This window comes from Diceros bicornis, chromosome 2 (genome assembly GCF_020826845.1).
Source record: "Diceros bicornis minor isolate mBicDic1 chromosome 2, mDicBic1.mat.cur, whole genome shotgun sequence".
NCBI lineage: Eukaryota > Metazoa > Chordata > Mammalia > Perissodactyla > Rhinocerotidae > Diceros > Diceros bicornis.
In genome coordinates, this window is record NC_080741.1 from 34,798,053 (window position 1) to 34,814,843 (window position 16,791).

At 42.2% G+C, this 16,791-nt stretch overlaps 1 protein-coding gene across 2 annotated transcripts in view; it reads left to right on the forward strand.

Annotated features, from left to right (window-relative positions):
- The window catches only part of TGFBR2 (transforming growth factor beta receptor 2), a 105,302-nt gene that overhangs the window by 46,128 nt on the left and 42,383 nt on the right, over positions 1 to 16,791 (forward strand). For both annotated transcript variants that reach the window (XM_058554309.1, XM_058554299.1), the window contains exons 4-5: positions 7,390 to 7,558; positions 10,974 to 11,164. In XM_058554309.1, the coding sequence (XP_058410292.1) occupies positions 7,390 to 7,558; positions 10,974 to 11,164 (360 nt within the window). The remainder of the gene's footprint in view (positions 1 to 7,389; positions 7,559 to 10,973; positions 11,165 to 16,791) is intronic.

Below are 16,791 nucleotides of genomic sequence, written 5' to 3' on the forward strand. Positions count from 1 at the left end.
TGAACATAGAGATGCATGTATCTTTACAGATTCATGTTTTCATGTTCTTTGGGTAAATACTCAGCAGTGGAATAGCTGGATCATATAGTAGTTCTATTCTTAATTTTTTGAGGAATCTCCATGCTGTTTTCCATAGTGGCTGTACCAGTTTGCACTCCCACCAACAGTGTATGAGAGTTCCCTTTTCTCCACATCTTCTCTAACACCTATTATTTCTTGTCTTGTTAATTCTGATGGGTGTTAGGTGATATCTCATTCTAGTTTTGATTTTCATTTCACTAATAATTAGTGATGTTGAACATCTTTTCATGTGTCTGTTGGCCATCTGTATATCTTCTTCACAGAAATCTCTGTTCGGATCTTTTGCCCATTTTTTCAGTTGAGTTGTTTGTTTCTTTGCTGTTGATGTGTGAGTTCTGTATGTATTTTGGATGTTAACCCCTTATCAGATATATGGTTCACAAATATATTCTCTCAATTGTTAGGTTGTCTTTTTGTTTTCTTGATGGTTTCCATACTTCCTAAAGCAATCTACAAATTCAATGTAATCCTTATCAAAGTTCCAATGACATTTTTCAGAAAAATAGAACAAAGAATCCTAAAATTTATATGAAACAACAAAAGACTCCAAATAGCCAAAGAAATCCTGAGAAAAAAGAACAAAACTTGAGGTATTACACTCCCTGATTTCAAAATATACTACAAAGCTGTAGTAATCAAAACAGCATGGTACTGGCACAGAAACAGACACACCAATCAATGGAACAGAATCAAGAGCTCAAAAATAAACCAACACATCTATGGACAGCTAATTTTCGACAAGGGAGCCAAGAACATATCATGGAGAAAAGAAAGTCTCTTCAAAATGGTGTTGGGAAAACTGGACAGCCACATGCAAAAGAATGAAAGTAGACCGTTATCTTACACTACACAACAGTTAACTCAAAATGGATTAAAGGCGTGAATGTAAGAGCTGAAACCATAAAACTTCAAGAAGAAAACATAGGTAGCACGCTCTTCCACATCAGTCTTAGCAGCATCTTTTCGAATACCATGTCTCACCATCAAGGGAAACAAAAAATAAACAAATGGGACTACATAAAACTAAAAAGCTTCTGCAGCAAAGGAAACCGTCAGCAAAACGAAAAACAGTGTAACAATTGGGAGAAGATATTTGATAAATTCTTAATTGTTGGCCATGTGCTAGGCAAGTTCAATGTGAAGAAATATATATCTTTTCTTACTAAGTTTTTGACTAGAATGATTTCTCTGCCATTTCAAGGAAATTTTAGAGTCTTGATTAGATCATCCTTGAAAGGTTTTTAAAAAGTAGTATTATTACAAAAACAATAGCGTGGACGGAAGAATTGATGCCTTCAGGCCACTTGTCTCTGTTTCGTTGTTGCCCACATTCTGGTCTCCCGTTAACTAAGTGATGGTTTCTCCAGTACTGATCCTGGTGCCCATGTGGAGCTGGCACTTGAAAGAAAGCCCCACCTCTCCTTCTCCCAAGATACTTATAATTATAGGGAATGAGGGTTCAAACATAATATCAAAACTAAAAAAATAGGTATTGCAATGTGTTAGAAGTTCCAATTGCTCAGAGAAGGGAAATATTCCTAAAATATCTTTGACTTAATCACAAGGTGTTTTTTTGTTTGTCTGTTTATAATAATTGGCCAAAGTATTTGATTCGCTTAGGAATGTCTTCCTTTCATGAAGAGTCATGAGGGGACTCCTCTGAGGTTGTTGACTTGTTGCTTTGTTGTAGGTGGGAGGACCTGTGGGACAGGCCACTAGACTTGTCCCACCTGGTCTCAAGGGCCCTGCCTGGAGTGTTTGTTGCCAACATCACAGCTCATGGCAGCTGCCTGCCAGATGGTTGCCTCAGTGTCTGACTCTGAAACGCCAACTGCAATTAAAAACCTTCTTTCAGAGAAAAAGTCTTTCCATTCTGGGTCCATATGGTGATCTGAGCCTCTGGGCCTGTGGTCGTTCAAGAGGCCAGGCTCATGAGAAAAGCAGATGGAAAGAACTGTAAGATGACACAGGCCTGTAAAAAGGGTGGGGAATAGGAATTGAATTTTGCTGTGTCCAAAATAAGGGATGAAAGGGAAATAATGACCCCAAACTGGGTTCTCCATAGCCTTCCTCCTCAGTGTAAACGGGCAGCATCCCCATCAGCTGGCAGCTCAATCTCGCTTCCTCCCTGTGGTGGTCAGTTGTAGGAGTGCTTGGCTACGCCATGGTGCCCAGTTCTTGAATGAAACCCTAATCTAGGTGTTGCTGTGAAGGTACTTTGTCAATGTGATTAACAGCTACAGTCAGCTGACTTCAGAAAAGGCGCTTACCCTCGATAATGTGAATGGACCTCATCTAATCAGTTGGAAGGCCTTACGAGCAAAATTGAGGTTCCTGGAGAAGAAATTCTGCCTCAGAACTGTGACCTTGATTCCCGCCTGAGTCTCCAGCCCACCAGCCTGCCCTATAAATTTCAGACCTGCCAGCTCCACAATCGCATGAGCCAATAAGCCACCCCACACCTGTGTGTGTCGGGGGGGGGGGGGAGGCGGTTAACATATTCCAAAGGGATTCATGTGCTTATTAACATCTGAGAAGCATGGCTCCCAGGCATAGTGAGTTCTTTTCACCAGTTGCCATGGGTTATTCTTTGCGATGCTGCGCTTAGTTTTACCAATTTTAGTGATCCTGCTGTGAAATATATAGCACTAAGCAAGATACCCACAAGTGTTTGTGAAATAAACGAATTCTTAAGTGCTCCCCAAAAACATGCCACTAAACAGCAGTAGTGATGCATGAATTCAAAGGTATATGAATACATTTCTGGTAAAGTCTTTAGGATTATTTGTGTAATCTTGAGATTTACCTAAGAGTTCAGCTAATGGGAGACACCATTCCAAAGATAAGGACTAAGAATTCATGATATTTATCAGGATAAGTCTAAACCTTATCAGGCTGCCCATCTCTGACCTTCAAAGACAATAGGACTGTTCCGGAAATAGACACAGCTGAGCACTCCCCTAATTCATATTTTCAAGACCTGGAACGTCTGTCTCTAAGCGGTGAGTTGGGGAAAATGTGCCCTGAAATGAGGAAGGCAGTATGACCCAGACTGAAGGTCTTGCTATTACTCATGGGTTTGTTTGAAGAGAAGTGAAATGTGATGGACCACGTGATCCTATCATATGCTGAAGGAAGCTGTCCACGTTCACTTCCTTCACTGAATGACTTTCTAGGTGAGAGACATTCTTATAGGAAGCTCTTTGTGGAACATTATGAATAGCTAATTTACCTGTTATGGGTAGAAAATTCCCTAAGGATGGTCAGCTGCTCTCAGAGGGTCTCTAGGTATTAAAATATACTACTGTAATATGAGAGCATCTTAACTAATGATACTTAGGAGAGTCATTTAGTAACCTGAATTGGAAGTCATTTTGAAGTTGGTTAGGGTTTACTATAGGGTTAATTAGGAGGCTTTTGTTATGTTCTTTGGAGTAGTATCTTTGTCCCTGGCTGTTCACTTGTATGCATTTACTTTTCATTCCTTTGGCTTCAAAAACATTATGTATTAAACAGAAGCTGTTGTTTGATATATGAGGTCACAACAGTAACTTTTCTTGTGGATTGGAATGCACAGATGCAATTGTTCACACAGTGAAGGACCAGCACCACCCCTCGCCCCCACTAGCCCTCCACCCGCTCTGATTAGCAGTATACCGCTTAGCATGTTATCAGTGACTCTTAAGGACCCTAGGGGTGGCCTAGAATTCTTCAACTGGGGCTTACGGGCCTTCAGGGAATCTGTGAACCAACCCTCTGAAATGATGAGCAGAAGTTTGTATATACTTCTGTCTGCCCCCCCACCCTAGAGTGAGTTCATAAAGCTTTTCTCAACATTAGGTGACCCCCAACAAAGGTTAGAGTAGCTTTGCCTTTTCACTTCCCTCTCTGTCCCACCAATACACATATTCACAAAGGAGAATACTGGCTTCAAGAGAAAGTTGGACATGTATTTGCTGGCTGAAATTGTTAAGGTGGGAAGCCTCCTGCCGTGGACTAATAGGGAGTATCTGGCTGTGGGGGGATTGTGGTGAATATGCCCTGTGTAAAGGCTTTCAGATTTTTCAAATTAAGAAGCTAATCAAGCCAAAATGTCTGTTCATGTTAGCAGTGAACAAAGAGAGAAATGAGGCCTTCTGCCTGGGTACTCTGGAGGTGATATATGATAACATATGCACCTTAACTAGCACACAGTAGGTGCCTAATATGTGTAAATTCCCATTGTACACCGTCCCCTCCCCCATATGCCTGTGCCTCCAGGTATGAAGTTGGCTGTTTACCATTTTCCCAAAGGTCGTTGGTGGGATTTTCTCTTCCTGGGCCTCATCCTAAGGCAGCATGGACTGTCCACCTCCACGTCTCCACGGGCCCCGTCTGCACAGATTACAGTCTGAATGGCCCTTCTTTCTCTTTTTCTTTCTTTCTTTTGATGGTCCTTTTCTTGTCTTTTCACTGTTGCTTGTGTTTTGCAGGCATCGGATCTAAACCACTTGTCAACGCGTCTGTGGCTGCCACTGCTGCTTCCAGCACAGTCTCATCTGTTTTTATTTCTCTCCTGTCACTCCTGACTCCTGTCACTTTACGCACACTTCTTAGCTTTTGTTAGCAAAGAATTGGCCAGCCCAGGAGAGGACTCCTTTCCATCCTTGGTATAAAAGTGCTGATTACACAGCGTTAAGTGCGTGCTTTTCACAAGGAAACTTCTTCCAGCCGTATTGAGGGCTCCCGTTCACTGTCACAGAAGTTGGATAGAAAAGTGTTTGCGTGGGTTAGGAGGTGTTTTTTTGCTGCTTTGTTTTGTGTTGGTCATGTTATTTTCAACTAATTCTAGGTCAGGATTTGTGGTCTTGATTGTACATTAGAATCGTCTCGGCAGCTTCTAGAAATCCTGATGGCCAGGCAACCCTCCAGAGTATTTAAATCAGCATATCTGGGGGTATTCATTATTTTTAAAACTCCATAGGTGATAGATTCCAACATACCCCCAAAGTTGATAACCACTAATGTAGGCTAAAATCCTAATGTGCTGGAAGGTTGAATTCCAAGTCATGCAGGCTCGATTTTATGTATAAAAACAGCAAAGCTTCCTAACCAGCAAATAGATGTTTATCTGAAACATACTCTATACAGAAAAAACAAAAATCAAATAAACAAACACAGCCTAGCTTTTCTTGCTTTGCCAGTGTCTAATAGGGAAACCTAAAGGGTTAAATTACTTGTTTCACAAACGGATCCAACTCTAACCATTGTAGAAAAAAATATATATTCATTGTTGCGTTAGTCCCAAATCTAACACAAGGTTAGGAGAGCATTTTGGCCCATATTTTTAGCTAAGCCTAGAGCTCTTGCTCTGGGAGGCATTGAGAATTTCAAAATAGTTTTGTTACCTAAAAATACACTTCCTGAAATGAACTTGAGCCCTGAGAGGAGTGAATGGGTTTATTTTTTTCTTCTGTATTTAATGTTACCACAAGAAAGCAAATCTTAAGTTTATATATGTTTATATTTTTAGAGACCCAGGAAACAGGTGCTAAGCCCAAGTGACAAAGAGGGTTGCATGGCAAAGTATTGATGACTGGAAGCTAATATTCAGAGACAGGCAGCGACATTGAGAGGACATCGAAAGTGTGCCTCTGGCTTTTTTAGGCAGAAGCACACCTAACATGGGGAGGGGAGGGGAGGCTTTCTCAGCTCCAACTCCCAACTTCCTAGCAGAGGCCATCGACTAGTCTAGTGCCACATGCGGTCTAGGGGCTTAATCTTCCTTGGTCCAGCATATAAATGTCTTTAGGTTCATGTTTGTTGACCAAATGCCTAATAACCTTGTCTTACTTCACTTGACTCTCCAAACTCATACCTTTAATGACCACCATTGCAAATGGAAATGAGTCTCACTGAGGAAAAAGATGAGACAGGGGTCTTATACTTTTTTTATTCCCTCTCAGCACGTTGCATGTGTGTTGCAAAAACAGTGTGTCTTCAATATGTTATTGGTGACTGTGAATGAATATTCCCTTTATAGTCACGCTACTCCCTGATGTGAGTGAAGAAGGTCTGTGTCCTTTCCCACTGGTATAAAGGGCCAAATGTTCATTCCTTCATGGATTCATCTTTTCACCCATTTGTAGATATTTTTGGATACCTTCTATGTGACAGGTCCTCTTCTTGGCACTGGGCATAGTGTGTAAACAAGGCAGATAAAGTCTCATGCAGCTTGCATTTTGGTGGATAGATTCTAAGCAAGTGTGTGATGGAGTTACTTTGGGCAGAAGATGAAACAGAGTCCTGTGATAGTTACTTGTGGGCTGCTTTAGGATGAAGAGGTGACATTTAACCAGAGACCAGAAAGGTGACAAGAAGCCAGATAAAGGGAATAGCAAGGCCAAGGCCTGAGGAAGGAAGGAACTTGGCTTCTTCCAGGAAAAGCCCGTGTGTCCTAAAAGGTAATGAGTAAGGAGTAGGAGGGCTGGCGAGGAAGGAGTAAGTGGTGGTGGCGATGAGGGCTGATGTCAGAGAGGTAGCAGGCGGCAGACTCTTGAGGTGGAGCTGAGGTTTTTCTCACCTGCAGGACTCCAGCGCCTCGCCAGTGTTTGGGGTTGTGTCTAGGAGGCACTCAGTCAGCGCCAGATAATCAGCTGATTTCCCTCAAGGCAACAGAGAAGTCAGAGCCATCTCTCGCCAAGGAGGCCCGAGAGCTCTTTGGGGTGGAGGTCAGGAAAGCGATGGCCAAGTCCTTCACCTACGACGTCTCCTCTGAGTTGGCCAACTCCCTTTTGCACTTCACAGCTCTGCTGCCTTGTGACCTCTCCCTGCCCATCTGGGCGGTGACTCTTGTCTGGCTCGCACATCCTCTGTGCTTCTCTCTATTTTGGGTTACCCTCTCCTTGCCTGTTTCCTTGTCTATCCACCCAGCTAAGCTGTAATTTCCTTAAGGGTATTGTTCCGTGTGCTCCCAGCACCCCGTACTATGCAGTGGGCCAATCCAGTCTATGTTTCTTGATGCAGTGATCACGTTTTAGTGGAAAGAGTGCCTTATGTTAATCACTGACAAAGGCAAGAAGTTCCTCAAACCTCCCCCAACCTGCTAGCCCCCAACCACTACCACCCTACAATGGCTTTCATCACAAATTGCATATGTGAGAGAAATTCTAATCTGCTGTGAAGGCATTATTTTGCCTTTCTCCCTATTCATTCTTAGGACATCAGGTACATTTGATATTGTGTAACATCATGGGAATTCATTGGCAGGCTACATGCCAACAGTAGCTACATAAACATTTAATGTATCTTTGTCTCCCCTCCTCCCAGCTAATAATGACATGATGGTCACTGACGACAATGGTGCAATCAAGATGCCACAATTGTGTAAATTTTGTGACGTGAGATCTTCCACCTGTGACAACCAGAAATCCTGCATGAGCAACTGCAGCATCACATCCATCTGTGAGAATCCACGTGAAGTCTGTGTGGCTGTCTGGTAAGGTTGCCTTTTAATAATCTTTGTTTTCCCCTTCTATAAGTAATGTATGCTTGTGGGACATAGAGTTGGTGTGTCTCTGTGCCCTAAGTGTACACATCCATCCCATTTCCTCTCCTTTAGCCTACTTTTCTTTCAATTTTTCAGTGTATTTTCCAGAAATATTCTGTACATTTTCAAATACATACACACATATGTATCTATGTGTGTGTGTGTTTATGCGTGTATGTGACAGTATATAGGATGACCTTTAATATTTATAGTAAATCTGAAAGACTTTCCTTGTATCAAGGGGAGGGCTTTCCACTTACTAGTCATTTAGTTAATACACGCGTGATACCTCCTGGTGATGCCAGGAGCTTTGTTCTTCTGAGGCAATCTCAGTCTTGTTATGTGGAAGGAGAGGAGATGAACGGTGAGCTTTTGGAAGAGAAGCACTTGTCAAAAAAGGGGAAGCTATTTGGGGAACCATAAATCCAACACATTCCTTAGTGAAGCCCTGGCCATGTCACTCACACCACTGCTAGGCTACACACCACATCTTTCTCTGGGATCAGAGGTACACATTTCTCTTAAATCAGCTTCGTCCTCTCTCTCTCTCTCTCCTCTCATTCCCCTCACCTCCGTACACACACACACACACACACACACACAACACATATATTCACACACACACTCATGGTGCTCATGAATCATTGGATTTATTCATGGTCCTGGATTGGAGGTATGAGTAAGAGATGAAGGGAAAACAGAGATTATTAAAAGGTCCCATTTTACAAAAACGTATAAATTCATTAATGAAATATAACATTTTATAGACTTATTCTGATATTTGGAATTTATTGGGTTTTTTTTTTTTTAAGTAACGTATGTATCTCCTGGACAATTGGCAAATGAGAATATAAACCCAAGTATCTTCCTACTCTCTGGGAATGAGTCATCTGAGACTTTCTCTAGACCACATATAGTTAGCCTTAATGATAGATCTGAAAACCTTGCAAATTTCCTTACATGCCAGGAGATGAATTAGTTTCTTAAGAACTAAAGGAATGTTAACAGCAAAGACGTGTCGTGACAGCTTGCTGTACCTGCCAACTTCATTCATGTCCAGTTCCGGGCAACGCTTTTGCAAAAGGGATTTTGACAAAGATCATGTTCAGAGGAACGGGACCAGTATGATTAGAGGTTTAGAAAGCATGGGATCTGAGGAGTAGCTGAGGCAGTTAGACATGGTTAGTCCAGTAAAGAGAGAACATGGGTCTTCTTGAGAGATATTTGAAGGACTCTCTACTGGAAAATAGAATAAACGTGCTCTCTGTAACTGAAGGGCAGAAGGAGGGTCCATAAAATTTACCAGGGGACAGACTTGTACTCAGGATAACTTTCAACATTTTCATAATTGTGGTTTCCTAACAGCAGAACAGGCTTCCTTCTCTGGAAAGGTCAAATAAAGTTCAGGAGAGGCTGGATGACCATGTGTCCAGTCTAGTGCAGGAAAGATTGAGACACCAGCCTACATGAGCTCAGGCTTCCTTCTTTAGTTCTATCTCTGCTGGTCATCTTTACTGAAATCTCCACTGTGAGCTATCTCACTGTGTGCAAGCTTACCCAAAACGGGCTCTTTCAATTAAGGTATGTTTCCCTGACCTGTGGTACAAGTCCAGATGATTGAACATGAAGCCAATCTCTCTGCAGTAGTGGCTTTGTGGTCTCAGCAAATGTGAGCATGTGGGGGAGAGGAAGCCTCCTGTCTCCTCTGTGTCCCAGCTATAAAGAATAAATACAGTGAGTGTTATTTTGACCTGTCTTGGTGAAGACAGCTGCTCCTGTGGAGTGGGAGTGTGGATAAGGAGACAGGGAAGTGCAGTGGGTGCTGTGGTGCCGCTCCCTCATCCCTTCAGCACTGAAGCGCTCACCCCTTCAGCTGCTGGCAGCATTGGCTGCTGAGGGATCACCCCCGAGTCCCTCTAGGGAATTCTCTTCCACTGATCAGAGCTGCTTCATTTGAGTTTGGCCTCTTCTCAAGTTTGGCCCCTCTCCATGGGCGGCCACCACCCCATGACTGGTTGATGCAGGGGTCCAAATGCGTGGCAAGTTTGCCTCAATTTGGGACAGCTCTGACAGGCCATCCCTGCTTCAGAGTTTCTGAGGGATCAGCTGAGTCCTTTGTTGCAACCTGCATTGCAGTTCAATTCTGCCCTCTGTACAGTACTGCTGGGTCAGTTGGCGAGTGTGCCTGAGCGTCTGTGGGCACACACGTGCACTCATATGCACACAGAATCCTTCCAGGGAAGGTTACACTCGCAAAACTGACTGGACCTCTCATGTCATTTAAGGCCTGCTTAGCCCTTCCCTAGATTCTCCCTCTAGGTATGCAGAATACTGTTCAAAACAACAGATATTTTGATCTGAAAAGGGCAGAAATGGAAGAAAGGAGGTTAGACCAACCTTGGTGTTGGACAGTGTCATCCAAGATGACAAGTTTATGAGGGGAGCAGATTGAAGCAGGCAGAGAATAATGTACTTTCCCAAGGATGCCAGAGTTTCATTTGGGCTTTTGCAGTTATGATAGTCGGCATTAATCATGGCATTTTTAAATGCAATGTACATGTAGAGCCAACTGAGTATTACTAGGTCCCAAGTAAAATGCCACATGAAAGATTCTCTAAGCCCTTAGCTGAGTTAGGCTCTGAATATGCGATGTGAAAGGATGTTAAATGTAGAAGTAATCAGTTTATGACAGCATAAACTGTTTCTCTGAACTGTAAATGATGAACACCTTGCAGTTCTTTTCCACGTATTTTAATTTTTTTCCCCTTCTGTTCCTTTCTGTAATTCAGGAAAGTGCAATTCTTTATCTAGGAAGTTTCTTGGGTTTTCTGAGCACAGCTGCTGACATGGAATATGCCCTCAGACACACTGCCCTGGGGCCCAGCAAACAAAAAAAAGAGGAAGTCAACTACTTTCCCAGGCATGCTCTTTGAGAACAATTTAGCTAGACATGACCCTGATTCTGTCAAATCAACTAGCGATGCAAAGTGAGCCCTGCTGTACATTCAGGATGATGGTTAAAATCATCCTGAAGACCTAGCCACCCTCTGTTTTCCCGTGCCCTCCCTTTTAGTGATTTAATTAAGACTTATGCATAGAGTTCTGCAACAGGATAACTCCAAGGAAAGCCCTCATGTTTATAATCAAAAGTGGGTTCTGAGAAAAAGCAAAGGAAAAATGAAATGAGTAGAAAAAGCACAGGAGAATATAGGACAACCTGTTCATATTGGAGACCAGGAAGCAGCTGCAATTGTTAGAAACAACTTCATGAAGGAAATGCAGTCCAGATTGCTTTTATGTCCAGAGATGATATTCACCCATTCTCTTTTTCTCTCCTCTCCCCCCATGAACCCCTGCCCTCTAGGAGAAAGAATGATAAGAACATAACACTAGAGACGGTTTGCCATGACCCCAAGCTCCGCTTCCATGGATTTGTTCTTGAAGATGCTGCTTCTCCAAAGTGTATTATGAAGGAAAAAAAGGTGTCTGGCGAGACTTTCTTTATGTGTTCCTGTAGCTCTGATGAGTGCAACGACCACATCATCTTCTCAGAAGGTGAGTTTTCTTCTCTTGAGGGTCTGGAGCCCGACTTCCTCTGTGTTGATTTCTTGTGTCCCTGGTCTGCTGTCTCAGAGTAGCTCCTTCTGTGGCTGATGCTGGAGAGTGAGCCGTGCTCTGTGGATTAGGAACCCGTTCACCTGGTGGCAGGAGGTGCTTAAGGAGTAACAGGGTTGGTTCTGGTCCTTATCAAATCTGGCTCATGGGGCCCACATTATTATTTGTCTTTTACAAATAGTTTCATTCACCTAGAGCAGTGGTTCTCACAGTGCAGTCTCTGGAGCAGCATCAGTATCACCTGAGAACTTACTAGAAATGCAGCTTATATGGCTCTACCCCAGACTGTGAATCAGAAACTGTGGGTCTGCCCCCAGCAATCTGTGTTTTAATAAGCCCTCCAGGTGATTCTGATGCAGCTGGAATTTGAGAACCACTGGTCTAGATATTAGAGGATATTTAGTTTAATTTGGTACAGGATGGGGAATTTTCTTTGAATTCACTCAAGTGATATTGTGTACCTATTCCTGGGATTTATCTAAAGAGTACTTAGCATTGGTCCTTTTGGGAGAAGAACTGAAATACAAAGGGATAATAATGAGCCAAGATTTAGCCATGTAGAGAGGGGAAGGCTAGATTAGATACTAACCTCCATCTTTGAAGTTCAACATTCGTTCAGCTTGGACGGAAGGCACACCCTATTTCTTCAATTTAAAAAACTATTCAATGATTTTTCATTACAAAAGTAGTATATGTTCCTTATCAAAAATTCAGGCAATCCAACAGTCTGGAAAAATTTAAAAATGAAAGTACATTAACTTCATCCCCTCACTCCCAACCCAACAGATAATCAATATCGACAGTTTGTTGGATGCGCACTGCTCTCTATCATTCATTTATATTATCCCTCCTTCCCTCCTCTCTTTCCCTACTCCCTCCCTGTCTCCCTTCTTCCTTCCCTCCTTTTCTCCATCCATGCCTCTGTCCATCTCTCCATTCATTCGTCCCATTCACTCATCCTTCTTTCAGTGCAAATAGTTGATCATACTATAAATATTATCTGGCAACATTTTTTTACTGTACCACTTTTACTTCTCCCTCTAAATAAATACATATAGATTTACCCCACATCTTTAATTGTTGTCTAGAATTCCATAATTCAGATTATCTTCTATAACTGATTTAACCATTTCCCTGTTGGTATTTTATTTAGTTGTCTAAGTTTTCTGCTTAATGCTAAATTGAATATCTTTCTAAAAATATCTTATATATTTATGCTAATGTTTCTGTGAGACAGCTTTTTAGAAATGAAATTTCTGGATCAGAAGTTATGCACATTTTAATTTGGATAACCATTATTCAATTATTTTCCTCCCTAAAAAGATATCTGACCATATGGATTTCCAGGTATCTTCTCCAACACTGGAGATTTTAAGCCATTTAATTTTGTCAGTCTGACAGTGAAAATAATATTCTCTCTGTTTTAGAAATGTAAACTCACAGTGGAGAAAGGTTCTTGTAGCCCAAAATAGATCTGATTCAATAAAAAGTCATTTTGGAACATAGTGCTGGGTACACACCATCACTGCAATTGTGTGTGTCCCAACTATGGAAAATGATGTGTTTCATGCCTTGTGCGTGGTGCTCTCGGCACTGTAGATCCACCTCTTTCTCTCTCTGTGTCCTTCACTTACTGCCAGTTTCCCTCTCTTCCTGTCCAACTCGCCACCTGTGCCAACTTCTCAGTGTACAAAGGCAGGCGTGTGCATCTTGTCAGCTCAACACTTTCTGAAATCACTCCTCTCTCCTATTTTCTCATCCTATGAACACTCTGTTTCTCTCCTTTTCTTTACGTAGTTTGAGTTAGGAGGGAAGACGTAACTAGATTAAATCACACTAAAGCATGGTAATTCCTGATATTCGGGCTTAACAATGTTAACTTTCCCCAAACAGATCACCTTTAAAAAGAAGGCCCATGCTGAGCCAAAGAATTAATCTCTAATAATAGAAAATCCATCTATGGATGGATATGCTCTTTGATATATGTAATATCCATCTGTAGATAACATCTATGAAACTCCTCTCCTTTTGTGTATACTGACTTATCCACAATGTAAGAGTTTATTTCATCCAAAAGGGACAAAAGTTGATAAATGACCTGTAAGTTAGAGAGAGAGAGAGATATATTACTCTAAGTGCGTAAGGTATTAGTGACTTCAGTTTTCAGTGTATTTCAACTCAGGTGATAATGATGGGCCCACATTCATACTTTCCCTCTTAGTTATTATCAGGCTCTTTATTTCCTTGTGAAGTGAGATAATCAGCATAAAGGAAATTTCTGATTGTATAACTCAAGAAATCCAGCACAGCTGATGACTGAGATGTCTGGGTGATTTCAGAGTCTTCTAAAATGCTCCAGGAGTGCTTTACTTTTTAAGCATCTCTCTTCTCTGTGATGAGATATTTCCCCCACCTAAAACATCAGATATTAGGAGCAACATTTTGGGATCCATTTCTCCTTTTATTGCCACCATCTCTTCTTTATACTAAGGAATGAAATCTCTTGAAGCAATTTTTATACCTCCACTCCAAGTCAAATAAGATGGCGAACACAGAAACTGTGAAGTGTTTTATGCTGTATTTTATTACTACATGACTCTGTTCTTGTTGCCGAATGTCTGATCTGCAGACACAATGGATGATAATTACTTATGTCTTACATTTTTCTGAAATATGTAACAGAAAAATTTGAGCCACAAGATTTTCTTTTTAAATGTAGATCTTTATTTTCAGTATGATTATGAATGATAGCTGACGTTCAGAGAGAATGTACTGTTGCTGTGTATGGTTCTCAGCCCTTTCTATGGCATGACCTCATTTAATCTCATAGCCATCCCCTGAGGTAGGCACTGTTAGTATCCTCATCTTACGGATGACAAAACCAAGATCAGAGAACTTTAACATTTTGTCCAGCATCACATGACAAGTGGGCGGCCTAGGTAGGATTTATAACGGTCCATGTTTGAACTAAAAAATCTGTGAGGATTTTCCTTCCTTCTTCCTTTGTATTTCATTCTTTTCTCACTCTCTATTTCTCTCTGTATCTAAACAGATAATACATGCACAAATTTAAAAAGTTCAAATTGTATAAAATGGAGACAGTGATGAGAAATTCTTCCTTTTGGTTTGTCCCCTGATCTCCCTGGCCATGGTTACCAGTTGGTCATCCATTCTACCAGAGAGATTTTTCTGCATGGAGTTTTGCATGGAAATTCTGAATTTGGTAAAGCATATCATTGAGCTTTTTTTTTTAAAGTCAGATTCATTGATGTATAATTTATATAAAATAAAATTCACTGCTTTAAAATTTATCATTCACTGAATTGTGACAAGTGTACACAGCTGTGTAACTACTACCACAACCAAGATTCAGAACGTTTTTGTGACTCCCAATCGGTTCCCTTATGCCCTTTTGCAGTTGTCATTGGTATTTTTATTCTCACTTTAAAAATTTGGTTGCTTTCTTCCTGTATTTTGTGATTTTCCTATTACTTAACCAATGCCATGACCTCAGTCCTCTGAAGAATGGACATGTGGGGTGTCCCCAGCCTTGGGCAACAAGATGCTGCTCTGTTCCTTTGCCTCTACAGGCACCCAAGCCTAGTGTGCAAAAAAAGGGAACAAATGCCAACTCTGCATCATGTAGCTCAGATTTTCTCTCCTACTCCATGTTGCTGGTCTGTGTGCCATGCAGTGAGTGAGTGTGAAGCCTCTCAGATGGTTTGAGGGGAGGATGGGCTTCCATATAAGCCCCCAGTCTTTCCATCTCCACCTACTTCAGGCTCCTGGAGGTCAGTGTATAGCAATGGCTTGTATGCCCATTGTCCTATTCACCTTGTCGAAGCATCTTTATTTTCTTTTTTTTTTCTTTTTTTTTCTCGAGGGAGATCAGCCCTGAGCTAACATCCATGCCAATCCTCCTCTTTTTGCTGAGGAAGACCAGCTCTGAGCTAACATCTATTGCCAGTCTTCCTCCTTCCCCCCACCCCCAAGCCCCAGTAGATAGTTGTATGTCATAGTTGCACATCCTTCTAGTTGCTGTATGTGGGACGCGACCTCAGCATGGCCGGAGAAGCGGTGCATCGGTGCGCGCCTGGGATCCGAACCCGGGCCGCCAGAAGCGCAGCGCGCGCACTTAACCGCTAAGCCACGGGGCCGGCCCCATCTTTATTTTCTATAGATGAGAAATGTACAGAAAATGCATTGAAGATACATTGAGATAATTCTTTTAAGGCCCCCTAAGGTAATTAGATTACTATCTCCAGATGATGGTGGAGAAAACACAGCAACACAGAAGTTAAGTGACCCTCCTACAGTTACTCAACTAGCTAGCGGCACAGCTGGGGCTGCAGCTTAGCTCTCCACACACTTGCCAAAGTCTTGTTTCCCTAGTACAGGGTTTGAAATCTGCCTTCCGAGGGGCATCAGGGGCTGCTCTGAGGAACTGAGAAAGAAACGAATGAGTCAGCTCTCCTCTACCTGCCGTCTATACCAAGCTTTAGTAGAAGATATGAATTACAGAAAGGGGTTGTCAGCTTTCGTGAGTTTGAAATCATTGTTCTAGACCAATGGAGTTAAAGAGACCTTGTTGTCTTTCTCTTTGAACGGGGTATCTACCTTTACCCCTGGATCCTCCAGCGGGGCCTTGTGCTGTGCCTGTGGCTCCCTTGCTTCCCTGAAGTGGCCAAAGGCAGGTGGGAGTTAGAGGACCAATCAGAATGAGGCCTGAGCCTGCTCTTCTTGGCTGCTCTCCAACAGTCATATCTCCTTGTCCTGTCTCTGAAGATTCCCTCTTGCCAAAAGATGTTGTATAGGATTCCGAGAAAGTCAGAGTTTACCCCTGAACTCACCAAGACCTAAGCTTCCAGTTACAAGAGAGGGTGTTTGTATTGGTGGTTATTGACAACCTGGTGACAGCTGTCAGTCAAACAAGACCTGTCAGGCTCCAGGACTGAAGTGAGCAGAGGATGTGGGAGGGGAGAATCCTGAGCTAACGGCTCCCTGTTTACTTGCAAATGACATATCCACTTTGCAAAGACGTGTGGTTATGGATCTCTCACTGAACCTTTAAATATCAAACACGTCCACTCAGTTTTATTCATTTCATAAATGGTTTCCAAGTGCAGTAAATACAGTTAATTTGCAGAGCACTGGGCAAAGAGAGGATTTCTGCTGTTTTAGGTAAGAAAGAAAGAGTCTAGCGTAATGGTTAAGAGTGGGAGCCCGAGGTGGCTTTCCTGGACTTAAGGCCCGTTCTACCACTTATTAGATTTGCTACCTTGGGCCAGTTACCCAACATCTCCATGCTTCAGTCTCCTCATCTGTGAAATGGGAATAAAAGGAGAGTGGAGGTTGTTGTGATGTGAGGATTGACTAGATTCACTAGATCCAGACATGCAGAGTGTTTATGACAGTGCCTGGTACAGCATAAGGAGTCACTGCTAGCTGTTAGTATTATTTGGGCTTTTTATGTAGGGTTTGGGACTTTTGCTTATCTTAGGACATGAAGCTAGGGCTGTTCAGCCCTTAGGTATGTTCCAGCGCTGAGGTTTTGTAGTTGAGTTTGA